At 42.3% G+C, this 26676-nt stretch overlaps 1 protein-coding gene across 3 annotated transcripts in view; it reads left to right on the top strand.

Moving 5' to 3' along the window:
• Positions 1 to 26119, top strand: part of HOMER2 (homer scaffold protein 2) — a 53329-nt gene extending 27210 nt beyond the window's left edge. Inside the window, exons 3-10 of one of the 3 annotated variants that reach the window (XM_053988318.1) lie at positions 11099 to 11230; positions 17269 to 17361; positions 18391 to 18417; positions 18516 to 18700; positions 20225 to 20381; positions 22575 to 22685; positions 24667 to 24747; positions 25836 to 26119. In XM_053988318.1, coding sequence (XP_053844293.1) covers positions 11099 to 11230; positions 17269 to 17361; positions 18391 to 18417; positions 18516 to 18700; positions 20225 to 20381; positions 22575 to 22685; positions 24667 to 24747; positions 25836 to 26024 — 975 coding nt within the window. In that variant the 3' untranslated portion in view covers positions 26025 to 26119. The remainder of the gene's footprint in view (positions 1 to 11098; positions 11231 to 17268; positions 17362 to 18390; positions 18418 to 18515; positions 18701 to 20224; positions 20382 to 22574; positions 22686 to 24666; positions 24748 to 25835) is intronic. The other 2 variants (XM_053988319.1, XM_053988320.1) reach the window with 2 other exon arrangements.
• The last annotated feature ends 557 nt before the right edge of the window (positions 26120 to 26676 follow it).

Genomic DNA, 26676 nt, shown 5'->3' with positions numbered 1-26676 from the left:
TATGTAAATCTGCTAATAGTTGATGTATTCCTGGCTTTCTCAGTTCCTGTCCCAGGGAACTAATTGCTACCTAATTTAATAGCTGCCCACCTCTTTATAACCACACTTTTCTTGTCACGACTGGAGGCAGGTGTCCTCAGCACACAAAGAGGAAATTGAGTTCTTCCAGTGATGTGTTCAGAGGCTCAAAACAGATATTTTTCTTTGCCCATGGAAAAGGAATTATTTTAAGGCATAGTTGTTAAAAATATCCTAGAGTATTTTGCCAAAAGGTGACTCTTAGATTTCAGAATCTTTTCTTTCAAAGGAAAACAATTACAGGGTATGGTACCACAGATGAAATTCCTTTATCTGACTAGATATTTTCATTCTTTTTTTTTTTCTTCCATTGACGTAAATTCAGCCATTAAACCAATAGCAACTCTTTCACAGGAAAAAAACCGACCAAGTTATTTATATATTACAAAATTTTTGGCACTGAATTATAAAAGGCTTCTGGCAGTGTGTACCTCACCAGGGGTCTGCGTTGGTGTGGCAGCATTTAACTCTGCCTCTAGGACCTCATGGGTATGATTTGTGATAATGTGTGGCAGCAACAATCAAAATATTGGCTTCTCACTTGGCATTCAGAGTGTCAGTGTGTGCTCACCAGACTCGAACCTGATGAATTAAGTGCAGTGATATAGGGTGTTTTGTTTTTTTTTTTTTAATGCCTACCTTTTCTTAAATACCTATGTTTTTTAACTACCTGATTTTTCAGGTTTAATAGTTTTGTAGTGGAAGTACAGAGGATGTTTTACAGCCTTGGATAGCCAACAATAAAGGGGTGTAAAAGTAAATGAAAAATGACCTTACAAAGTGATGTGTTGGCTTTTCTTATAATGTCTATAGATAAATGCTAAAATGCTATGATTTTGAAAGGTGTGGGTGAGGGTATTTGTGTGTGTTTTGTCAAAGGGAGGGAGATTCTTTGATTCCTAGTTTTGCCTGCCCTAGTTTTATTTATGGCCCTTGCTTGTCAGGAGTGCCATGTGCTGTAGCCCAGAGGAGTGTGGTGCTGCTGGAGTCCCAGCCAGCTGCCCTTTGCCTGCTCAAATGCCAAGAGGTCCCACTCCTCACCCTGAAAATTATTTTGCTGACTGCAGCACTGGCAGGACTATGATTTCCAGAGAGTCCCTACTAGTAAAATCTGATTAAAATAAAATATTTTTTATTCCATCTTCTCAAAGATTTTTTTTTCACCAATGGATAACTGAGACAGAGATTTCTTTTTTTTTTTTTTTTTTTTTGTCCTAGAACTGCTTCTGCCATGCCGTTTTTGTCCTCCAGTTTCTTCCAGGCTGGGTGGGAAATCTTTTCAGGTGGTCCCAGAAAGCGTGCCAGCCATAAAACATGGATTGGGGAGGGGGGAGGAGTATGGGCTCAGTATTACTTAAATGTCTGACACTGAGAACCAACATGGAAAGGACCTTTCATCTAAAGGCAGCATGTGACACTCTGATGACCTTTCCTCAAAAGGCAGTGTGTGACATTGCTTAAGAGTGGCACTGCATTAGGGCAAACCAGTGCAAAGGAGTCCAGGTTTTGACCTCTGAAGGTCTGATTTCACTGACCCAGTATTTGTGCCTTCTTGTCCATATGTTGTAAAAGAAGATTTCCAATACTGGTCTGGCTGATTACTGTAATACAGAAATTTAAGCGTATTGGATGGCCTTCATCCCCTCTTTTTCATAGTGTGTTATTTCGTGAACTATTGGGCTAATTTCAAGGAGAATTTAAGCACTGTAGATGTTATCAGAGTCAACAGATGGAACTAATTAATGCCCTATATAAAAATTATACTCAATATATGGTATAAAATGCAATTTTAGTGCATAGTCCTGTCTTCCAGCACGCAGTTTTTGTGCATGTTACAATAAACATCTCATTGCTTTTATGCTACTGAGATGAATATTAAGTAAAAACATTAGTTGTGGGTTTATGATTTCCTATATACATTATGTGATCACAGAATCATAAAATATCCTGTGTTAGGATCCACAAGGTTTATCAATTCCAACTCTTGGCTCTGCACAGGACCACCCCAAATAGAATATATAAGAATAGGATAGATAAATTCTATTGAGACAGAACAACTGCAATAGTATCAGTGTGTATATACTGTTAATTTAAACTAAAGCCTTTGAAATAATTTGTTGTCATTTCATCAGTCTCACCAGGTGTGTTTTGTACTTTTCCTGGTTCAGATTTCCCAGGCCTTGCTGGAGAATGATGCTCATCTGCTGGAGACATGTTCTGATACCAGTAGTGCTAAACAAAAGACTTTGTAAAAGATGCTTGAGGAATCTCAAGCTGCTGTTTGTGGTGCCTTTTGGTCATGTTGTTTTGTAACTGATGAAGCTGGATCGAACTGCTCTCTGAGAAGCAGCTGCTCCTTCTGTAGAGACATTCTCCTTCTTTTTGTACAATGAGCACACTGAGAGCAGAACATCTTTCCTGGCCTGAGGCAAAGCCCACCAGCCTAACCTACACTGGAAGTGTCTTTCACTCAGACAGTGAAACAACTCGCAGTAAATAATTAATATTTTTAATAGCTATTTTCCGATTTCATTTAAAAGTGTTAGAGTTGTGATTATGCAACTTCCAGGGTTTTTTTTTTTGCCTCAGTTGGGATGATTCAGAGAGAACTCTCAATTTAAGGAGGAATTGCCATCAGTGGGTGATGCTGATGCCTCCTGGGCAGGGGTTGCTTCTCTGGGGCAAGCTGGGGGCAGTGCTGGGGCAGCAGCAGCCCTGGGGGGCAAGGCAGGAGGGTCTGCATGGGGTGTGGGCTGTGCCCCGAGTGTCCTGCTCCAGAGGGTCCTGTGGAGATTCAAAGACAAGTGGGAATGTTGGGGTTAGGGAAAGCTGGAGTAGTACAGACTCAAGTAGGCAAGGAAATGGACATTTTAACATGAGGATCAGTATCTGAGGTGGGCACACGGAGGTGTGTGCTGGATCCTTCTGCTCCACAGACCACACCTTCATAATCCTCTCAAAGACATCTTTGATGTAAGAGTGAATGAAATTAAGGAAAACAACAGTCTCTGATGGAGACTGAAAATATTTCTGGTGTCAGTGGTAGGGGTGTACTTGGCTTGATTAAATCTGCTTGAGTTTTGGTTTCTCTCTGAACATTAAAACTTGAGAACGTTTTCTTTGTAATTTGGTGAGGGAGAAATACAGAAAGGAGAAGCAGAGCTATCAGCCAAGGATGAGACTATTAACTTGCATCATCTTTTGTTTGCTTAAGGTGATATCAAGTATTCAGAAATTCAGGCTGAGGGGAGGTGCAGGGTTTAATAACTGGGAGGAAAGGACATTGCCTGGAGTTGAGTCTGCAGGAGAATTGTCCAACAGTTGCTAAGACAGGTTTGGATAGCTTGAGCTGGTTATATTGGGTGCGCTTGTGTGAACAGGTCTTTGAGTATTCAGAGGATGAGAAAAAATAGTTAGGGCTTAGCTGCAATAGGAATTTCAGAACTAGTAATACTGGTGGAGATGAGCCAAGAATAGAGGGAAAAGTTAAAAACGTTTGCACAAAAAAAGACCTAGAACTCCAGATGAAAAAGTGAGCTTGTCAAAAGCTGAGGAAGGGAGCAAAGTAAATGCCAGAAAATTTGGTGGGTCACTTGAGATTGAATCAACCTGAAATCACTATCATCTCCTGAGGTTGTGTTCTGGTTTAGAAAAAAATTAAAGTCCAGAGCCGTAGAACTCATACCACTTAAACATTTCTATATTAATCTCTTCCCAAGTTATTAACTTTGAAATGTGAAAAATTCTCAGTTCATTTCCTGGATTAAGTTCTGGAAGTAAATCCTTCAGAAGCTGGTTAGTAAGCTTAGGAGAAAACGTGCCAGAGTGCTGTCAACAGCTGTATCCTTGACAGAAGAGCAGAAGCACATCTGCCACTGTTTGTTCCTATCTGGCTCATTTTTCTGCTTGATATGTGTGTTGTGTGTGTGTGTCACTGGCTCTGGAAAGACCACACACAGCTGAATCCAGGAGATTGCAAAGACCTTTCCAGAAATGAAATTTGTTACTCACTAAAAAGAAAAGATGCAAATCTGTGCTAAGGATCTCTTGCTGCACAACTTACCAGCAAGTAGGGAAACTTTGGTCTGGGTAGATTTCTCCTTTTTAAAACCCCTCTGTAAAATAACTCAGAAAACCTGTGCCAAAACTACTGTTTCAGTAACTGGCCCACTCCGAGTGGTTTCTGATCACCAGACTCAAGTGTGATGTGGAGGACATGAACGTGCCAAGAGGTCTTTGAGACCATATAATATCTTTGTAAAGAAACCTGGACATCCTGTTACCTCCTAAAAATAATGTACCTGTCCATCAGGGCCGTTGCTCATGCCAAGGGACAGCTTTTCCAAATTTTGAACAGGAACTAAACTATCCTATTGCTGACCACTCCCAGGGTGTGTAGGTTGTTAAAGAGCAGAGGAGTCTTTAATGATGCTGTGTGGGTGTGCCAGTTCTGCCTTTCAAAAGGGACCTTCAGGCTTAAGTGAGGCTGTTGTCATAAACTTGAAAAATGCAGATGATGATCAGTGCTTAAATAATTAACTTAGGGATGTGGTTATACTGCACACAAAGATGATATGCTTTTATTAAATCTTCCAAAATATAAATATGACATGTCTATGGGAAGTTTTATGATTTTTTATAATTGTAGTCAAAGCAGCCTTCTCCCTCACCCCAATATTAGTCACCAGGAAAAAAAAGTCTCCACTGCATCCTTTTCCCTTTTTCTGATAAGTTAGGAATCTTATTTCTCATATGAAAATAATACACAAGCATCTTGCTTTATATATTTTGTAAATTGTTGCATGAAATTCCTGGGTAACAATTTGTTCCAGAGGGTTTAAAACCCCTTGCTGTAGATTTTCTTCATGAAACAGCTGCTGGTGCTTTGAATCCTGTGGGTGGGTGGATGTGTGTGCTGTGCCTAAAAGGAAAAAAGATTCTAGTCAGATGTCAAAGCAAAAATAGGAGATTTTAGAGATTTAGACTGGATGGAGGAGGTGGGAAGCCAACTCTGCAGAGATGTTAATTACCTTGGGAAGAAAAAGAGAGCAATGGAGTAGGTGTAGCAGGAGATTTACTTAATAGAAGTCACACAATCATGAACCCACGTTTGTTGCATTTAGACAGGTTCTTAGTGAGGACTTTGCAACAGAGGTATTTTGTCAGAGGAAAAACAGTTATTAGTCTTTTTATTGGGGGGGTTATTTTTACATCTCTGTTTATGAATAAGGACAAGAATTGTATGGGATTTTTTTGATTTGTTGGGTTGTGGGGTTAAAAATGAACCTCATAATTAATGGAATTATCCTCGGGATGCAAGGCAATTTAAGAGAAAAAAAGCACTATGTGCAACTGTGGAAATGACCCTTTTCCCCATAAAACAAGCAGCAGCAGCACATGAGAAGCTTTACCCATGCAAGGAGTCTCTGCAGAGGGAGCTCAGGGTGGGAGGCAAATGCCAAGAGCTGCAGCAAGTCCTGTGTGTCTTGTGTCCTGGTGTCTCCCTCTTCACAGGAACTTTTGTGGTTCCTCTTCCACTCCCACCTCCAGCAGGAGCACCTGGTGTGGCAGTGGATGATCTTGGAGTCCAGTGATGGGTGAAATAGCTGCAGTCCTGTGTAGAACAAATAGCTGCTGTCCTGGTTAAGTGTGTAAAACAGAAATTCTTGAAAAGCAGCAGCAGGCCAGGCTCCCTGCAGTGTAGGGGTAAGGGAAGGGTAACCAGAGCAAGAGCCTGGTCGTGGCTCCTGCCAGCTGTGCCTGCTCTGTGCTCAGTTCCCCCTCGTGCCCCCCTGGCAGAGTGGAGCGGGAGGAAGAGCAAAGTGGAGAAACTCAGTGCCCTTCTTCATGTACACTCACAGTGCTCCCAGTCTAGTTATTCCATACCCTCAGCCTGTCCCAGGAAAAGTGCCATGTAGGTGTCAGGTGCAGCAGATAAAGCAAAGCTACAAGTGCCATTGCTGTTTTTGGTTTTGTGTGTCTTTGTGCTTCCCTGGCTTCACTCAGCTTGGTGGTGTCAGCAAGGGACTCTTTTTTCTCTTTATTACCACTGTCTTGATTAACAATGTGTGTGTATGCACTAGCTTTCTAGGACTAGAAATGAGATGTTTATCACCAGTGACATCCTGGTGAAAAGTGTTACATTCTGTCTAGAGGCAGAGGTAGGAAGTATGGTAGATAGTGTAAAGGATAATACAGATCATGGAAATGTAGGTGGGCTAATTCCACAGAAGTGTTGCTGAATATTTGGGATAAAGGAAGAATTTGTCTGTAAATCCACCTCTGACTCCTCATCTTCACATCCTGTGTCACAAGCCCTTCTGATTCATGTCGACTTGATGAGCTGGAAGAACCTGCTGAGCCTGTGATAGCTATGGCCAGAGGATTAGCAGCTTCTTTCCTTCTGCAATTCTGTTTTTAGACTGGGATACATCTTTACTGAAGATTAGCAGCCTGGTGGGTTGAGGAAATTAAATTTCACAAGGGCTGCAAACTGGAAGCACATATTCAGAGGTGTGAAAACGAAATGGGGAGGTTTTAGTATCGTCTTAAAGAGCAGATCTTATGGCTTGGAGCCTTGGGGCTTTTCTGGAGGTGTGGTTATTTCAGAGTAACAGGTGATGTGTATTTAAAGGGGAAATTCCAGAATCATTCCTTATCTGGCACTCTTGTCCAAGAAGAAGGTGTCCTTTTCTGATTTAATTTAACACAGTTAGAAAATACATTGGCCAACACATTGATTAGCTATTTCATAGCTGTTATTCCAGTCTTTTCCGAGGCAGAGAAGCTGGCAGCAGGGCTGGCTGACATGGCTCATCCCCCCTTGGGTGCATGTCCTGGCGGATTCCTGCCGGTGTGTTCTTCCTCCTCCTCCTCCTCGGGGCAGCGCCAGTGGCTCTGCCAGATGCCCTGTGCAGTCGCTGCTCTGCTCCCCGTGAAGCTGGCGAGGCTGATGGCATCGGGGTGTGCTGGGGCCGAGCCGGCGAGCGCCGAGTGCTGCTCCAGCTGCCAGCGTGCCTGCTCGCCCTGTGCTAACGAGGCAGCAGCTTGGGCAAGTGCATTTCCAGGAGCCACATCGGCTTTTCCCCCTCGGTGCACTGTCGTGGTGCGGGGTGTGCGCGAGTGGAGCCCTTCAGGTTCTGCAAGTGTCGCCCTAAAAGGAGCAGCAGCTGCATTTGTGGGCTCTGCTCAGACATTGTGAGCAGCAGGAGCTGCCAGCACGTTTTTCTCCTTCTACGCACTCAGGTCGTCTTGTGACCTCTTCCTTTTTGATTTATTTGGCAGTTTCTCTCCGTGGGAAGGCAGCAGGATGGGTGTGTTCCAGCCGCTGAATGTTTTGTTCTACACCAGCCTATTTGCATTCACTTTTATCTGATGAATGTACCCAGTGCGTTCCTATATGTCTGGAGTCATTTCTGGGTGAGGTAGGGCTACCTTGTGCTGTGAACGTGCTTCTGTGTCATCTTCAGATAAAAATTTAGATCTCAGGTTTGATTTTCTCCCAAAGGAAGTGAAATTAGTACGAGATCTTGCTTGGCTCATGCAGGTGTATCAGGAATGTTTGCCATCTGATACATTTGCATGTAGGTGAGTGCAAAGGCAGATTTTTTTTAAAAACATGTAGACGACTGAGGATGATGAATGAGTTTATTATTCTGTAAGGTGCTTATTATATTATGCTTCTCTGTCTCTTTAGAGAGAACTCTTTAACCACTTCAGGGATTGATTGCATTTGATTAGAGAGTAGTTTGTCTTCTGAATCCATTATCCTGGATGAAAGTCCACAAGTTTATTCCATTTTATGGTGCAGCTGGAATTTCACTGTGTGTATATTATACAAATGAGGACCAAATGCAAAGTATTTCATAAGGTCTCATTTGAATTGATGAGTGGCCTTTTCTTATAGAATTATCATGCTGGATTGCAGGTAGGGATGGAAAAGAGCCTGGTGGCTCATCCTGCCTGCAGCAAAATAGTGCCCTTTTAATTCTCTCCTTGTTTTGAAATTTGAAAATTCTGGCTCATACTTTCACAAAAAAAAAAAAAAAAAAAAAAAAAGAAAAAAAAAAAAGAAGAAGAAAAGAAAAATTAAAAATTTCCCAGTTTAATTGACCTTTCCCATTGTGGTGGGCACAAATGCTTCCTCCTGCCTCCTGCTCCAGCTGAGACCATCTGCCCAGAGGATGGAGGAGTGGTGGGGAGCACTCTACTTCTGGTCCCAAAGAGCCGAGGGTGACCCTGCCACGGGAGTGGGGACAAGCTGGGTTACCTGGCAGGGGCACCTGCAAGCCTCAGTGTTCATTGTTCTTTGAAATCACAGCACCCTTTCTTTCTCTAAACACAGCCAATGTGATTGTTCCCTTGCCAGAGGAGTGTCACTGCTCTGAAACCATGGCCAGAGCTGGGGAAGTGAATGTGAGGATGGGCAGGAGGAGCAGGTGAATAAGCACAATGTACCCACAGCATCCATCTCCTCTGAGCTCACAGAAACATGAGCTCTGATTTAATCTCCTAGGCTTCTGCTTAGGTTTTCACTTCTCTGTAGGAATGCAGCATTTCTGGAGTGCCTGACTGACAGAGGAGGATTTAAAGGCAAAGGTAGAGACAGCTTCCAGGCAGTTTCACTAATAGCAGCTTATTATAAATTTAACAGATGAACTGTCAGTTTCTCAGAGGTGTGTGTTCACCACAACCTTTCCTTGGATTCTCCACTGGCCATAGAAGAAAATTAACTTCTGACGTGCTCAGCTAATGTAGTGCATTTCATTGCTCAATAAGGAGTTCCTTGGTTTACAGTTTGCAGCCTTCATTATTCCTTTTATCATGTCTCATAATATTGAACTGTGTTGTAAAAGATAACTTTAGTGTGGTTTTTTAATATGTTTGTATTTTCTCAATGATTCTTGTAGGAGGTGTGGAGGAATTTTAGTCTTCTCAGGGTCAGCTATCAGTGAGTGAAGTTTTTGCCTTTCAATCAAACTGGTCACCTTACTATTTTTTTCCCCCCAGATGTCTAAGTTGATAGGCACAGCAGGACTGAAATAATACTTTCTCTGACTTGAAATTTCTGGGAATTTTATAGTCTTTAAAATAAATTCTGTAACTTGAGAAGCTAGACATTTGTAAGTGGTTCATCTGTCTGATGTAAGATTTTTTTAAAGCAGAAATATACATATAGCACTTTCTTTAAAGTTTCTGGAAAGCACCCTGAATTTTGGGGTTGGTGGTAGCTTTTCCTCCTGTTCTTTTGACTCTCCATGCAATCCTTGTATTACCACAGTCCCTTTGCGTTGTCAAACCCCTACGTAAAATCTCTGATTTTCTTTTAATTTACATTACTGAAATGACATTTAGATTTTATGTTGGCTGTTCCTATGGCACGACGTAGCTGTAGGAGAACACATCTGGGCAGCTTTGCTCATACCTCTGCCTGTGCACTGGCCACTCAAGGAGATGTGGTGACCCTGAGAACTGATCACAGAGTGGTTTAGGTTGGAAGGGACCTCAAGGACCACCCAGTTCCAGCCCCCTGCCACGGGCAGGACACCTTCCACCAGACCAGGCTGCTCAGAGCCCCATCCAACCTGGCCTTGAGCGCCCCAGGGATGGAGCAGCCACAACTTCTGTGTTGTCTGCACAGTGTTGATGTTGACCTGTGCTGGTTGCAGGGTCACCTCTCCCCTTTCTTGCCCTGTTTGTTCCCATGCAAAGGACAGTTTCAGGGGTACCACTCACCTGGCACTCCTCTGTCTTTATCCTTCTGGTAGAACTTCCAGTGGTGGGGAATGGCAGAAAATCGTAAGTCTGTTTGAAAGTGATGATGCAAAAGGAGGGAAATGAGTAATTTTTAAGAAAGCAAATGAAAGTGTCAACGCAGTGGTCCAAAGTCAGGGAGGGGATGGAAGCAAGTAAGGATCTTCCTCTGGTAAATTTAATTCACACTTTTTGCTAAATGTAAATGATAGCTTAGGAGAAAACTGCTTGGAATACATAGTAAATGATGTTGCCAGGATACTTCCTGATCATGTTAATTAAACTGTCCCACAGATTGGGCTTAATTACTGCATAATTTGCATTTTGGAAATGATGGTACGCATTACTAAAGAAAGCTCTTGTTCTGCTAGCAGAAAGAACATTGTACGTGAATTAATTTCCAGGGGAAGAAGTCGCCAGACTAATATAATGATGTATCTTGAAAATAAAGTTAAGATTTTTGATAATGAACTGACATATACCTAATTCTTCTTAGCAAGATTACATTTTGTATTTGCTCCACTAAGTTCCTCAGAGACTTCATCCACAAGCCTTCCTCTTGTTGGCTATTTCTTTAATTACAAGAACCACTGTGGCTTTCAGGGTTGCTGGTGATGAAGCAGATATTAGTTAAAATGTATTTGTTCCAGGGCCCAAATTTGATACTGCATATGCATTGCAGGTGATGTGCTTTACCACCCCTCCCAAGTTAAACTCCCTGTTAAGCCATCAGCTTCTCCTTGTCTTGTTTTTTATTATCTGGCTTTGCTTGAAACTTCTGATATGTCTCTGGCATCCTACTTGTGGAGGCCTGAGGACAGATGGAAATATGCAGAAATATCTCTCTGCCCTTCAGGTCTGAGTTCAGGTGTTACTTGTGGATGCCCTGCTTGGAGGCCTCAAGCAGGTACCTGTTGGGACAGTGGCTGTAGGGCTTCTGAATGCAAAAAAGGATTTTGCATCTGCATTTCTGCCAGGGTAGTTTTGTGCCTCCTGACCCTGCTTTGAGTTCAGTGACATTCCTGCAACCACGTTTAACTGCAGGGCTGTGATGGTACTTTGAAAAACAAGACAAAGCATCAGAACTCCTGCAAGAATTAAGACAAGAAAACAACTGTTTTATTTTGGAAAAAAAAAAAAATCTTCTGAACACAGCAATTTCCCAATTTAGCCTCCTAATTGCTTTGGATGACACCGTTGCTAGGATATGCATTTCCGATGTGACTTGCACGTTTTAATTCTTATTTTTTGCTCTGTCTGTGACCAGGTGATCATAAACAGCACCATCACCCCCAACATGACCTTCACTAAAACGTCGCAGAAGTTCGGGCAGTGGGCAGACAGCAGAGCCAACACCGTCTTCGGGCTGGGCTTCCCCTCCGAGCAGCAGCTGACAAAGGTAACAGGGCTCACTGGGCGGCTGCAAGGGCTGTCTTGCTTCTTGTTAGTGCAGAGCAGCACATCTCCAACCTGTGTGTTACTGCAGGTCCTCCTCAGCACTGCAGGTCCTCATCTCTGGAATCACCAGAATTACCATCTCTGGAATTACCACTGCCTGTGGGTGGCAGTGAGTGCTGCTGCTGCCATGGGATGAGTAGCCAGGGCGAGCTGATGTCAGTCTTGCTGACAAAACTGCCTCTGCATTAGCACCAAACCCCTCACCCCGAGTTTGGTATTAATGAAACACTTCCCTGGACTAGGCACTGGGTACATTAGCAGGCTTGAAAAGCCTAAAGCAGCCTCTTGTTCTGAATTAGCAGCACCTGAAAATACTCCTGTCATTGGAGTAGTGGTCTTGACAAGTGCTTATCAAGCAGCTGATATTATTGTTTGTTCATGTGGTAAAAAGCCCTACTTATCTCACACATACTTGACTCCTGAGGCATTGGCTGCTTGGCACTGGGCTTCGTAAGTGACCTCAGCAGCTTGTCCTTGGGCATGCCACAGCCTCTCAGGTTGCTGTTCTCTCCTGTGCTTTAATAAGAAAAGGATCAGGAGAAGAAGGTGTTTCTTGTGGTGTCTAAAGCAGCAAAGGCTGCACTGCACTGGAAGGACTTCCCTATCAAGCAAGTTGTTATAGGAGTTTATTTTAGAAAGTCCGTCTTAATAAGTTTTCACAGTTTCTAGAGAATTGCATTTTTGCAAGTGTTTCTTAAAAGTTATTTTACTTTCCGTATGTTAAATTATTTTTGGACTTGGGATGCCCATAAAAGTGCCAGGGCATTAATCTGTTCTGCAGGGATGATAAAGGCATGATGTGCAAAGCTTGTTTAAAAATGAGTTGTTGGAGAGATGGTTGTGTTTTATGATGCTTACTCAGGTGTACAGGACTGCTCATTTCACCTGTGCAGTTTCTTCACTCCTGGGGCAAAGAGGTGTTCATAGTAGCTAATAAGATGTGTAGGAATAGAGGAGGATTAAAACGGACCTAGGGGAATAATTTTTTTTTGAGTAATAGATAAACATGATATGATGTAACCTTTGAACACTAAATGGGAGAATTAGCACCTCTGGATAGTAGCTTTTAATCCTGGCTTACTGAAGTTACACCTCTGTAACATGACCCGAGACCCCAGGGTGCCTCAGTGGCAGACTGGGGCTAAACCTGCACCATGTCCCACATGGAGCAGGTGGTGCTGGGTCTGCCTCAGAAGAAGAGAGGTAAATAATAAAATAAGGCACTGGCTTCACTACAATAAGGCAGGAGGTACATTTGAAGGACCTTGCACTCTAATCAGAGAAATTTTACCATGTTCTGCAGGCCTTATCAAACACATACTCAGAAGAAATGCATTGCTGGTATCAGCTCAGTGTTCATGAGTCTAGAGCCAGTGTGAATAACATGTCATGTGGGTACAGGGGCACCAGCCCAGCTGTGTTTCTTCCCAGGTCACTTTGTGCATTTGTTTGCACTACATGATCTGCTGAAGAGCCCACTGCCCAAAATACAGCCTTCTACTTGCATGAAAGGCTTTCCAAATCAGCAGAAAGACTTTTTCTGGTCAGAATATTGAAAGGGAGCTTAAGGGGGGCACTTTTAAAAATAGCTTGAGATGATTTCATAAAAAAGTAAAAACAAACCAAAACTCTGACAGTTATCTAGCTGAAAAATACAAGAAAACCTAGTTTATTACCACCATGCAAAGCAATGGGACAAAGATACTCCTTTATTGTCTGTGCTTCTCAGTTTAATTATTGAGCCATTAGTAAGAAAGATCAGAGTTGAGAGTGAGATTATAGCTATATAAGTGTACTGGGAATAGTAAAATCAAGTTTCATTTTATATTAATATCATTATACTCTTATAAAAGATATAAATTAAAGCTTGCCTATTTTACAGGAAATAATTGAAGTGCTTAGTCAGGAATCGGAAGGGCACACTAAAACTCCCCTAAACCAGAGATCAATAGCCCTGACTTAAAATAAATATAAATAAATAAAGCTAAAAATGTCTGTTGAAAGCAACGGAAAATAATGAGGCAGGAGAAGAGGTTAGCATGCCTAAAAATGCCTGCATTTTAAAGTATATTGCTTGGCCTAATAAAAGATACTGCCTCATTCTAATGCTTTGCTTCTCTTGAGATACTTAAAGCATTAATCCATACCTGTAGGGAAAAGCAGTTCAAATTAAACATGAGCCATTAATGAAAACTGCATTCTGTGACCCAGTAACCTAATTACCATTCACATTGATTGGGAAAATCCCAGGGCTTAAAGCTGATGTCCTACTCAGGGTCCTTTTCCCCTTTTGCAGGACTCGCTGCCCCTCCTTTCCCCCTCCCCACCGTGTGCCTCAGCAAGGCGCTCTTCAAACCTCGCTTCAGCCAGACGGAGGCAGGAATCACGGGAAAGTGCCAGCGTGTGTGGGTGTGAGAGGGCAGGGCTGCTGCTGCACAGGTAGTGCTGAATTTTGCACACAGAGTGGTTAAGGAGGATTTCTGCTGCCGTTCAGGGTGCTTTGAGGCAGCCGTGCTGTATATGAGGAGCTGCAGGTGGTCAAGGGCATAGGGACAAAGATTTATACGGGGGAGAAACGCAGCAAAGCCAGACTTTGCACATCATAAAGCAGCTGCCTCTGGCCCCTGGGAAGCCCTGGACTTTATTTCTCTGCACTCCTGCACATTATGTGTGCCATGTGTGCCAGTCCCTGCATTGCAGGGCAGCAAGCTCGGGGCAGAGTCTGCCCCTGCCCCAGCACACAGCACAGCCACTGGTCCAGCTGGCATCAGAGCTGGACACGCTCTGGCTGGGATAGAGCAAATTACGGGGCACTTTCTGGGGTAAATAGTCTTGTTGGGAACCCCTCTGCCCCGTGCTGAGGGCTCACCCCAGGAGAACCACGGGAAAAGCACGCGTGTGTTGTGGGTCACGGCACAGCCGTGCTCCCCCGGGGCTGTCACATCACCCAGCCTTCTGCAAACCGAGAGGGAGATGAAATATTTATGAGCCTGCTTTGGGTGGGAGCAGCTGTTTCATCCGATACTGGCACAATTTGTCAGTAGGAGACATAAAATATAATGCCAGACCAGGAGCTTAAAATTTATGCATACAAAATCATGCTTTTTAATGTATAAAATGCTAAGGAGGTCTATTTGAATATATATATTTCTTCTGGTGACAAACTGACTGTGGATTTGAACAGCCTTTAAATAATTTCTGCAATGCACAGTAGCATCCTCGAGTCCCCATTAAATTTCACTGGCCAAGACTCCTAATCAAGCAGTGCTCATGGCTGCAGCTGCCTGACCAAAAGGCTTCACGAGTGTTGGTAGCAGCAAATCTTCTCTGTGTTGCAGCTTAGTCACACAGATTCCTGGGGCGTGGGAAGGCACATCCTCTAATCCATGATGGACTGTTGGGGTAGTATTCAGCTGGCATCTCTCCTACTCCAGTTTTTGTGGGGTTTTTTTGCTGATTTTGGTAACTTTGCCAGAGGGCAAGCATGGACCTAAGGAGAACAAACATTATGAATTCTGTAGTAGTTGGGTTTGGATATTTAGATTTTTGTTGCCCCTTGAGACCACACTTACCAAGTTTTAATTTACTCAACACACTTTTTATTAGGAATTTGACTTTCATTAAGTACTCCTTTTTGTTGTAATGGTTTGATGGCTCAAAGCTTAGACCTTGAAGGTGGGGCATGATTTTGTGGTACCACTTACTTGTCAATTATTTGTGTTTGGGGCAGAAGCAGTTGGTTCCTAGAGAGAAATCTGATTTCTCATGGTGATTTGGCCTTGTGGCTGTACTAAACTGTCAGACAGCCTCGAGCTTTGGGTGGCTTCAGAGCCTCCTGCTCTGCTCCTGTGCTATGGGTGCTGCAGTGCTGCAGAGCTGGGGCTGGCACTGCCCCTCTCAGAGCAGCAATCACTTTCTAAATGCAAATGTGTTTAATACATGTGTTGGTGAACTAGAGACGTGACTGATATCGTTTATGCAATGAGGTCATTATTAGGTTAGTATTGAAGATTAGTGTTGCTCAATCATATGCAATTTTTTATTATGGAAATGTGGAAAAATGTCCTTTTTTCCCAGCTCACATAATTTTTTCACAGCGGCCTCCTGTGTGCTTTACGAAGATAGCTGCAAAATAAAATTTGATAGATCACTTCCAATTCTTTTTGTCTTCCCATATTTCGTATCATCCATGAAGAACCCTCATAAATTTTTCATACATGAGATGAAGAGATTTATTGTAAAAGAGAAAGATTTATTATAAAAGACAGACTCAAAACAGCCTTACGCTATCCGCAAGAAACACAAAGGTAGAACTTAGTGTTGATATAATATTTTAGAAATAATCAGCTGGTTATAGCTGCTCTGTCACAGCAGGAGAGATGCTTTGTGTAAAGTTAGAGTTAAATCACTAAAGGCACAAATGTAATGTGGTTGTTCTGAACGATCTGTGGAGTGCTGGAGAGGAAATCAAGCCATTTGTGCGTGTAGTGACTGCAATGCCATCGGATGGCAACCGCTGCCATCCCAGGGCACGCGCCTTGCGTGTGCAGTGTCAGCTGTGGTGGAGGAGCAGCTGGACCCCAGAGCTCCATCCTCGTCCACCAGCGCTGCCACACACCACAGGGTGCACCCAGAGCATCGCTCACCTTCCAGAATGTTCTCATCCCTGGGGTTTAACCATGATGTGTGTGTGTGTTTGTTGGAAATTGCCATTTGTGTGCGTTACACGTGGAAATCCAGATTGCTTTTAGACCAAATGGAGAAAATTTGTTTAATCGGTCTCTACAGTCCAAATTTTACTGAGACAGCATGCTAAATACCTGCTGTAAATTAGAAGGCAAGATTGTTAAATGAATAATGATTCTTTCAATTCTTCAGCTGTAAATTTGGATTTTTTTTCATGCTTTTATTTACGATTTTTTCATAAGTGTTCTGAATTATCCAAGGATATAATCACATAATAATATAAATATAATTTATTGCACAAACTGTGCAATAAATACATCTGTTTATATTTTTACTTCTAAAATGTCTTGCCTTTCTAGCATTTCAAGTTTTTCAAAACACAGGCAAGCAGGACCAAGCAGTTTTAACTGAAAGATAAAGTTACCTGTTCTTATAGTGGATACATCATAATTTTAAAAACATATTATGCATTATACCTTTTTTTCCATCTTTGTAATCCTCCTTATAAAATTTTAAACGCTGTTTAAAGTGTTTGAAGCCCTGCAACCCTGACTGGCTGTAATAACACTTGTATTCCAAAAATGCCAGGCTGGCTTTGGAAAAGATGTCCTACAGCAACTCACAGAGGTTGGGATTGTTACCTTCCATCTTTATCTTTCCTTCCCTTCACCTCTCCCAGTTTGATATATCCCTCTTAGAGGAAGCATTCGAGCCTTTATCTGAAGTTCTCTACCTTTATTTTTGAAAGTAATAAGAAAATTAGAGCAGAAAAGTGTGTTTTCATACAACTCCATCGTACATTGCAATCTACCTTCTTCTCCTTTTTCCTATGTCTTGATAATCCCTTGCTTACCTCCTGCAAATGAAACTTATTTGCATTCTTTAATTGAATTCACTTGCTCTTAGGAATAGAAGACATTGATACTATTTTTATCCAAACATATGTCTTAAAGACTTTTGTCTTTAATACACTGTCAACACCAAGGGAAACAGAGAAGGGGGAGGAAATAAACAGAACCAAATCAAACCAGGAGACACCAACAGTTCCTTTTCCTCCATGGGCTTTTACTGTGGTTGGCTAGAGTTACAGAGATGTTCCTCTTTCAGACACACCCCCACTTCTTTTGGAAGAACCATTCTGCCAAAGAACTAAAATGTTGTTTCTTGCCAAAAATTCTAAATTAATAAAATTAATTGTTCACTTTTGGACATCTATACCATATGAACATAGCAATCTTAATGGTTTAATGGACGATAAATCATGATAATAAATATCTTTCATGCTTTTTCTAGTTTGCAGAGAAGTTCCAAGAAGTAAAAGAAGCTGCCAAACTTGCAAGAGACAGATCTCAAGAGAAAATTGAAACCTCAAGCAATCATTCACAGGTTTGTAATTTAGCTTTAATACCTGCACACATACAGGATAAATAATTTAAAGTTAAATTTTCAAATGGACTATGCCAGCTTCTGGCAGCCAGCTTAAAGTATATAAAATGGAGATTGCTGAAGGTAATTGTCAGCTTCTGGACATTAGCATTGTCAGAAGAATATTTTTCATCCATCCACGCTCTTTACTTCCATTTAAATCTAATGTTTTCAGCAGTCCTTGAGCTGTTACAACTGTTTTAATAACAGGGAAAGCTATACATCCTTTGATTTGTACTGTTAAACACAGTTTGAGTCACTGGGAAGTCAGTCAGTGTAGTGCTTCAGCAGGCACTAAATGAGATTCATCAATATCCTTCTATGTCATCTGTCCAGCCCACTTCTGTGGCATTAGGTTTGCCTGACTTTGTGTCCAGCGTTCCCTGGGCAGCTGTGGTGTGGGAGCAGGGGGGCTTTAGGGGGGCTGGGAGAAGCCTGTGTTGTATCTCTGCACAGTAGCCTCTCCTGGGTAGCACAGCTGGTGCCACCAGTGCCGCAGTGCCCAGCGGGGTCTGCGTTTCCTACACACTGGAGAAATGCAGAGTTGGCCCAGGCTCTCTGCAGGGTTGGCTGTATTTTGGTGTGCATTGCTTTAGGCGAGAGTGAACCCTGCTCAGCAGCTGTTCCTGGTCTGGGCTGATGTTTGGAGGCAGGAAAAGCTGCTGCATGGTTTTAGTCTCAATCTGAGTGGCTGACTTTGGATACTCATTTTGTAAAGACTTTGGTCATGGTTCTTTTGTAGTGCACTTTGTTTGTTCTCTGTTGGTGGTCAGCACCAAGCAGTGTGTGAATAGTATGTTTTTGGAGGAGCAGTACTGGGTTGGTTTGTTTGTTTGTTTGTACTTTGTGTGTTGTATTGTTTCATTATCTTAAAAAACCAAACAACTTTTGAAAAACACAAGCCGTATCAGGGAAAAACTTTTTTTAAGTTTTGAACGCTTTAAACTTCCATTTGTGTATCATTGTAATTTTTTCATTCTTTTTAAACAGACCAGCTTTGCAGCCAAGATGAAAAGGGTATGTGTGTGTTACCACTGTTCTGCCAGGAGAGCCGAGGTCTCAGCCAAGTGGTGTGGGATCAAGATTACAAAGAAATTGGTGTTGTGGTCTTGCAGGAGATGCAGGAGACACCCAGTGTTCGTTTGTGTGTTGTGCTGCAGGAGTCTGGACGTGAAACACCATCTTCCACTCGAGCTTCAAGTGTGAATGGCACAGACGACGAGAAGGCATCACATGGTGGCCCTGCTGAGGCACATCTCAAATCTGAGAATGATAAATTAAAAATTGCTCTAGCCCAAAGGTGAAGTTCCTGTAGAACCTAAATTGCATTGGAAAAGTGTGCTGTAATTATCTGATGGATAATGATATTAACAGAAATTATTCAGATTGTAATTAATTTTAAATGGTGCCGCAGAATGGAGGATTGAACAGATTTTAGCAAGTACCTCCTGGTATCCAGTAGAGAAATATTTCCCGTTTAATTTATTCCTGATGAAGGTTGTGAAGAAATAAGCTCTCTTTTATTCTGCCGATGCCAACTATTATAGCCATCTTCTTTTACAAAGTTTTCAAACTACAGAAATAACATTAAAGCCATAGGGGAGTAATTGCTGCTGATAACATATGAAGCCAATCTTTCTTCCTCTTTGAGTTTGCTACACTTACTTTGATGAAAATAGATATGGATATTTAAAATTATGAAAGGGAATGAACTCAACCATAAAAAGTTGAAGTTAGAAGTATAATTTCATCAGAGTACTTGGAAGTCTTAGGGGATATTTCTAAATTGTGGACAGAGCCCCTTGAAATCACATTTTTTGCTATTTGCTTTGATAAATAATTTGAAAATGCTGAGAAGAGTAATTTGCAGCTGTAGTGAAAATACAGGCATTGCAATATGCAAAGTTACAACATTAAAATAGAGTAATTCTCTATTGGGATTTTGCCTTGTCTGCCTCTTGCATGTGAATGTGTATCTTTGAATGGAAAGAAAATCTAACAAGATCAAGCTATTCTTAAAAAGGTATTTAAAAAACAAAGCATCACTGTAAGCAGCATTATCCAGTGAGCAATTCCAAGGTTGCATATATTATGTTTGAAGTACAACGTCTCTCTTCATTGACATTTCAGGAGCTTAACCTGTTTCAAACAGTAATGTGAGCTCATTCCTCTTGCTGAAGACACCTCCACAGGCAGGCAGCAAGTAGCACACAGGGAGTTTCAAAGCCTTCCTCTCGTTCACCCTCTAATCTTGTGCTCTGTGCTGCAGCTCAAAGCTTTGGGGAATGAGTAGTTTAATTCTGCAGCATTATGTAACGCTTTTATAGTTAAGACTCAGCATTAAAATAAATTCAAATATAGATCATGTCAACCCCCTGAAATCTTCCATTCGGAATTGCTGTGCCATCTGCAGATGTGCAGAGTGGCTGTGCTGCAGGGGTGCCAGGTGCCCAGCCCCAGGTGCTGCAGCCACACAGCTCAGGAGGTGTTAGGGACCGTGCACTGCCAGGGTGAGACCCCTGTGTGCAAATGGGCAGCTGGACCCTACAGCCTGCTCTGACAGCAGGGCTTGTGTTCCAGACACAGGCCGCTGCTGCTGGGCTTGGTGGATCCCTTTGCTTTGACAGAGACAGTCAAATTAAGGCTTTTATTCTCCACAGGAATGTAATGGCTAAAGGCAATTACGCACATCTGAGTGCTCTTCCTCTTATTGCAACAAATTAATGGTGAATGCACTGCGGTGGCGGAGTTTGCAGGCAGGTAAAGAATAACAACTCACAGGGACTCAAGGTGAAACCACCTCATGGTGTCCTGTTTTTCTCAGTTCATCCAACGTGAAGAAGTGGGAGACGGAGCTGCAGTCGCTGCGGGAGAGCAACGCGCGGCTGTCCACAGCCCTGCAGGAGTCGGCGGCCAGCATCGAGCACTGGAAGAAGCAGTTCTCAGCCTGCAAGGAGGAGAACGACCAGCTGAGGGGCAAGGTAGCAGAACACAGCCACGGGAGAGGCGCCCCTCCTGCCAGCTGCTCCCACCACGGCTCTTTCTCTGGGATCTCTGCAGCTCTCCCGCTGTGTGTGTTAGCAGATGGAGTTGGCCTTTGAAAGGGAGGTGGATGGGGAGCTCAGGCAGCTGCTTCCCTCTGCACACAGCGGGCAGGGAGGGAGCAGAGGAGCTGCTGCATCACCTGAAGTTCCCTGCATCAGGATTTGGGAGACTTGGTGTCAGCAGGGCTTGCTGGCTGGGGTGAGGAACCAGGAAGGTTCTAAAAGTGGGACTGCTATTGCATAATCCCTTTCAAAGCTTACTTAAATGCTGCCAGATATGGATGAGCAGAAGGCAAAGTTGTGGCCTGGTTACCCACAGGAACCCAGCCTGGGAACCACTCAGGATTAGAAGCAAATCCCAGCAGTGCAGGGGAATGAGGATGTGAGTTATTTCCTCAGCACTCTGGGCTGTGAGCCGGGTTCTCCAGCGCTAACACCTGGCACATCTCATCCAGAAACTTGCCAACAGGCATCATCAGAAGCCTTTTCCCCTTCATTATTGAGCACATTTCTCAGTTGTATAAGATGGAGAGTTAGCAATGGCTACAGCAGAGAACAACTCAGAAGTTTAAATCTGTGGAGGTTTAGAGTAGTCAGTAGTACCATCTCTCAGATAATATTGTGCTATCTGCAGCAGCCCCTATGGGCACAGGGGATCCTGGGCACGGGGGATCCTGGTTTCCATGAGCATTGCTTTTGCAGAGATATTTTCACCCTATTCATCCTAAATGCTTTTGGAAAAGCTAGATCCTTTTCCTGCTGCTTAGATGGATCACTAGGACATTTGAAATAGAGATCAGATTGTATCAGTCTGAGGATATTTTTTTGTTTAGTGTTTGCTTTTGAAGAGGGAAGGAATTTCATGTCTTTTTGTATGTCAGTAGGCTGCAAGTAGTATTTCAGTGTTGGAGGTGGTTTGAGTTGTTTGTGGGCACTGAAAATCCTTGTGGAACAACACCCTTTTTTCTGAGGCCAATATTCACTGTTTATTCACTTGAGTTTTATTGAGTGCACAGTGGTAATGCAGAGATCAAACCAGAGCTGTATTAACTGATGTTACATTAACAAATTAATGTTAAATGTTAATGTTTAAGTTGTTACATGATTTGGGTTCATATATCCAGTCTCTTGTGGATAGGGGAGAAGTGAGAGACTGGAACATGTGTTATGGGAAAATATCATCATTTGCAGGGTAGTTATTTCCCTCTCTGTACTGTTGCAGGGAAAAGTTGTTCTCATCAACACATGCCACATCCCAGCAGCTGTACTAGAAAAGAGGAGATTATTAAAACACCACCTTACTGCCTCTTCAAAGTCCTCGTGCTGGTGACCAGCCAGACTGTGCAGCAATGCTGTCTGTATAATGTGCTTTCTCTACACAGGGAGGTTTTCTGAGGTTTTCCCCAAGTAGGTTCCTTGCTCAGTGCTCACATTGCACCACTGCAGTGCCCTGGGAAGCTCCTTCCCCTTTATTAATTGGGTCAGAATTTTTTGCATATTGCTCTACCTTCAAATGAAGGAAGTTATAATCCCAAAGCAACATGAAGCTGAGAATTAAAGTACATACTTTAATGAGCTGGTCCATCGGCCTGTGGGAAGTGCATCTCCTGGGAGCTGAGTCCAGAGCTGGCAGCAGGAGGTTTGGAGAGAGCAAAGCGCTTCCCTGGGCAAGAGAACAAAGCAGCAGATGTTGCTCTGAACTGGTTCTCCCCCCAAAGTTTTGATGTTGTGTCCCTCATACACCAGCTAGAATAATAAGCAGCCCCCAAGAGATTTCTTCTTCTAATGTGTTAAGAAAACCCTTGTAAGAAAATTCCTTGTAGCCTTGTGTTGGCTTCATAGGAGTGAAGTGCAGATTTTATCCCCAGTTCCACTTACTTTAGCAGCTCAGTGTTTTGTGCATTCCTGAGTACTTATAAGAGAGACTGTAAGAGAGAATAAATGCAGACCCAGGGTTTCCTAGTGGATGTGTAAATTGACTCTTTTGAAGGAAAGAAGTGATAATTTGGTTGCAGTAAATCAGATGCTATGATTTAGGAAACAGATCCCATGTCCATTTCATCAGCTGTGTTCTGCCCCAGATTTTCATAAATTTGAAAAATTTCACCTAATGTCTGACATTTCTTAAAGATTGAAGAACTGGAGGAACAGTGCAATGAAATAAATAAAGAGAAAGAAAGAAATGCACAGTTGAGTAGACGTCTCCAGGAGCTGGAAACAGAACTTCAGGACAAAGAGCTGGTGAGTGCCCTAAACACAGAAATAGCATGTTCATGTTTGAGTGGAACTGTCTGCTTCTCTCCTTGGGTGTAGATTTATGGAGTGGCTCACCTACCACCAGAAGCAGCCTGATGTCTTGGGGTGTTGCCTGTTTCTAGGTTTTCTATGTACAGTCCCTTGTTTGGTAGTGTTTCTCCATCCAAGTTTCATGATGTGTTATGTGCTGTGGCTGCACGCTGTAACTTGGCAGGGGTTAGAAAAGGATGCTTTTATGTACACAACACTTGTCCTTGTAGAAGAGCCAGTGGTGAAACTTGGTGCCCAGTGCCAGACAGATGTGTGCTCAGAGCAGATTCATTTGACTCTCCCCATGCCAAAAATTCCTGTAGACATCAGGATTACCATTAAAAAGACATAATTTAGAAAATAATTTGGCATTTCTATTTCTTTTCTGGATGGCTCAGAGTTTACAGCTTTGCTGGTTTATGGTCTCGCTCTGATCTCAGGACTAATGCCAAGAGTGAGAAATTCAGATTCATCTAGAGTACCCCAGTTTGTAATTTTTGACATTAATGTTAGTTTTTAAGGGTGTTAATTTTTCTAAGGAGAATGATGGCTTGGAACCCCAGAACAGTGGGGAAAATACAGGGAAGCTGTTTTTTTTCCATTGTCACACTGACCAAATGCTCTGTGCTGGCTGAAAAGGAAAAGCAATGCAGTAAAGTTTGCCATGTGCCATTACAGCATCTCTGCTGGTGCTCTTAAAAGCTCTGCTGTTAAGGGATTTTGTGGTGGTGGAAGGAAATAGTTTAGGGAAATGGATTTTGATACACTGTCATAAATATAGTGTTTTTCAGCCCTTTATTTCAAAGGAAATTGTAATGCTGTCTTCCCAACCTTTCTGTGGCAGTAGCATATATAACAGCCCTTATTCTCTCCTAGAGTTCTCCTCAAGATTCACGTTTTTACTGTACCAAATGAACCAGAAAATTGGTCAGCTTGTGAATTTTATGAGCCCTTCTTCCATTTACACTGAAAATATACTAACTTCTTTTAAAAATTCATGCTTACATTAGCATGTTCTCAATTAGCTCTAAACTACCCATAAGTAATCTTTCATGGTCTGGAATCCAAGCCCACATGAAATGTGCTCATGGCATTGCCATGTAAGAGAAGCTGCTGATACCCCCCTCGTGGAGGAGGTGCTTGTCCACCAAGTGGTTCCTCCACCAAATCCACGTCTCTCTGATTTTGAGACAAGGCTCATGTGTGGAACAATGCCAAATGCTTTGCACAAGTCCAGGTAGTCCAGAGGTGCACCCCTGCATTCTCTGGAGGTCATCACCTAATGGCTGTTTCTGGAGGAGGATCTTGCACTATTTTCAAGTTGTTTTAATTTCCAACAGAGACGTGGATTCCTACTGTTGCTCTTTCCATTAATTCCCTTCATCAGGTCTGCTCAATTTGGGTAGTGAGGCCAGAACCAAATACAGATTTTGGGGGAGGGGGAAGGTGGTTCTCAGAGCTGTGCCATTCCACCTGTGTTCTGTAATGATGTCTCTATATGTACAACTGGTAAAGCCACTGGCCTTTTTTTTTTTTTTTGCTGTCATATGTCATTGAAATTGTCTAATTTGCTCTTTGCTACCATCTATAAATTGCTTGTAGCATTACAGCCATTCAGATTTCTCTGGTATTTAATACATCTTTTGCATAGTTACATGGTTTAGGTTAAGGTTTTATTAATATAGTTCATGGAATTCATGCAAGAGGTGGGATTACATTGCCTGTTTTAGAAATGCAAAGTAAAAAATTTAGTGAAAAAATGTATCCTTATAGAAAATTAGCAATTTTGGAATGTAGGCAGGTTATTTTGATTATTTTCCATCCAAATACTGTGCAGAATACAATAAAATATGCAAAGCCATTTCATCTTTTCAGATTTTCATTATGTTCTAAATTGAAGCTTGCACTAATATTTTTTTTTTTAATGTTTTCAAAGGAACTGGAAGAGCTCCGAAAGCAGGGTGAAATTATACCAGAGCTAATGTCAGAATGTGAATCTGTATCTGAACAATTACAGGTACAGTTAGCAGTGAAATTGGTTTCAAAATAACTGGTACCTTTCCTTTACTTTTTTTTTCCTCATAGCTGTATGCATTTCTCTATTCAGACTTCAGTGTTTCAAGGCAAGAGAGCTCCAGTTAGTAAAACCAAAAAATGCTAATTACATGCAAAATACACAGTGCCATTCCCAGCACAGGAGTGATGAAATAGCTCTGTTGCAGAAATTGGTTTGTCTAGGATCATGTAGCATCCAGCTCCTGCAGTTCCAGGCTATCCTGTATCCCATGTTTCTGCTGCTCTGGGCTCATGGAGCTGCACCACTGCCACGTGTGTCGAGCAACTGCCCAAGACCTGGGGGTAATTGCTGCAGTGGCAGCAGGGCAGGCTTTGGGAAAGAAAGAAGCAGATGAGCATAGCTGCTCAGCACCAGGGTGAAAGTTCACCTGGGGATGTGGCCCTGTGCTGTGACATCCCTTTCCAGCAGCACTGGCATGTGCCCATGGCAGGTGCTCAGGAGCCCTGCCCCAGGCAGCAGCTGGACTTCAGGCGTTGCCTTCTCGAGTCGGGTCTTGTGGAAATGCAATAAATTAATACATGAAAAGAGAATGAGCAGTCTCATCGATGAAGTAAAATCCAATCAATAAATAAGCCATCAGGCAAAGTAGAATTTTAAAAAAATACCAATAAATCCCAAAGTGCTGAATAAAGCAACTTTATTCCTCAGCAAATTTATTTCCTAAATTTTTTTTTCAAGGTTAAACCACCATAGATAATTCTGTATGTAATTGATGGCACAATGTCTTATTCTGCAGCTGTAGCAATGACACAAATGTATGCACAGAGCACAATTTAAATCCAGCTGAATTTGAAGGTATCAACTAAATGACAAAGTCTGATGCAAAGCATCTTTTCCAGTTAATCTGTGTCCTTTCCTGCGTAGGCTCTGACATGCTCATGTCAGTTGCTCTGAGGTGCTTGTGTTAATCAGTTTACAGAAGTTCGAGCAAAGTCTCACAGCCCAGCTGCCATTTGTTGCTTTAATTTATGAAATGCTGCTCATCCTTCTTCTCTGTGATTCATCTTATTGTCTCTTTTGTCTTTAAGGCTGCTGAGAAAAAGAACAAAGATCTTGAAGAGAAAGTCAGAACGCTAAGGACAGAAGTTGAAGAGAACAAACATAGGCAGACCAACCTTAAAACTGAATTAAAGAATTTTTTAGATGTACTAGACGGGAAGATAGATGAATTACATGATTTCCGACAAGGACTGTCTAAACTTGGGGTTGACAATTAGATGGCAATAGATCTCTTTTGTAATCTAGGGTCTGGATGTTTGATGTTTTGTTGATCCCAAACATGTGTTTTACAAAATATAACTAGAATGTTCCACTTGTTTGCATTGGTTTTGTACATAGAGGCTGAAAATTTGCTGTGGGGTTTTTTTTTTTTTTTTTTGGTGGGTTTCTTTTGTTTTGTTTGTTTGTTTGTTTATTTACCAAACCAATCATGCTGCTCACTGAATTCTGTTGAGATTAGAAATTTTCTATATTGCTGCTCTGGCTTTGTGGGGTTGGGAACAGGTAGAGGGTTCTGTCTCAGGAATCTGGAACTAGATCTACCTTAAAATGAATATGCAGTTAGTTGTTGCAGGGAAATTTATATCTTTCTTAAGGGCTGTTGCAACCATAGAAACAGAGAAGAAGTCTTTTACTTGTCCGGACTATCAGCACTCTTAGCAGAATTGACTTTATTCCGGTGGAGCAGAGAGGTTAGCTGGAGCCCCTGCAGTTTGTAAAATGTGCCTGTGATGAGCTGCAGTCAGGAGAATCACTTCTCACAGATACCAATATCTTTAGGGACCACGTCAATCAGGCCCGATTCAGCCAAAAAAAAATGCAGTGGATTTCAGATAACCTCTGATTGAGGTTTCATGTTCTTGCCTGGAC

This window comes from Vidua macroura, chromosome 12 (assembly GCF_024509145.1).
Source record: "Vidua macroura isolate BioBank_ID:100142 chromosome 12, ASM2450914v1, whole genome shotgun sequence".
Classification (NCBI taxonomy): domain Eukaryota; kingdom Metazoa; phylum Chordata; class Aves; order Passeriformes; family Viduidae; genus Vidua; species Vidua macroura.
The sequence above is the reverse complement of the archived record's forward strand: the minus strand, read 5'-3'. Positions and strand labels throughout refer to the sequence as shown.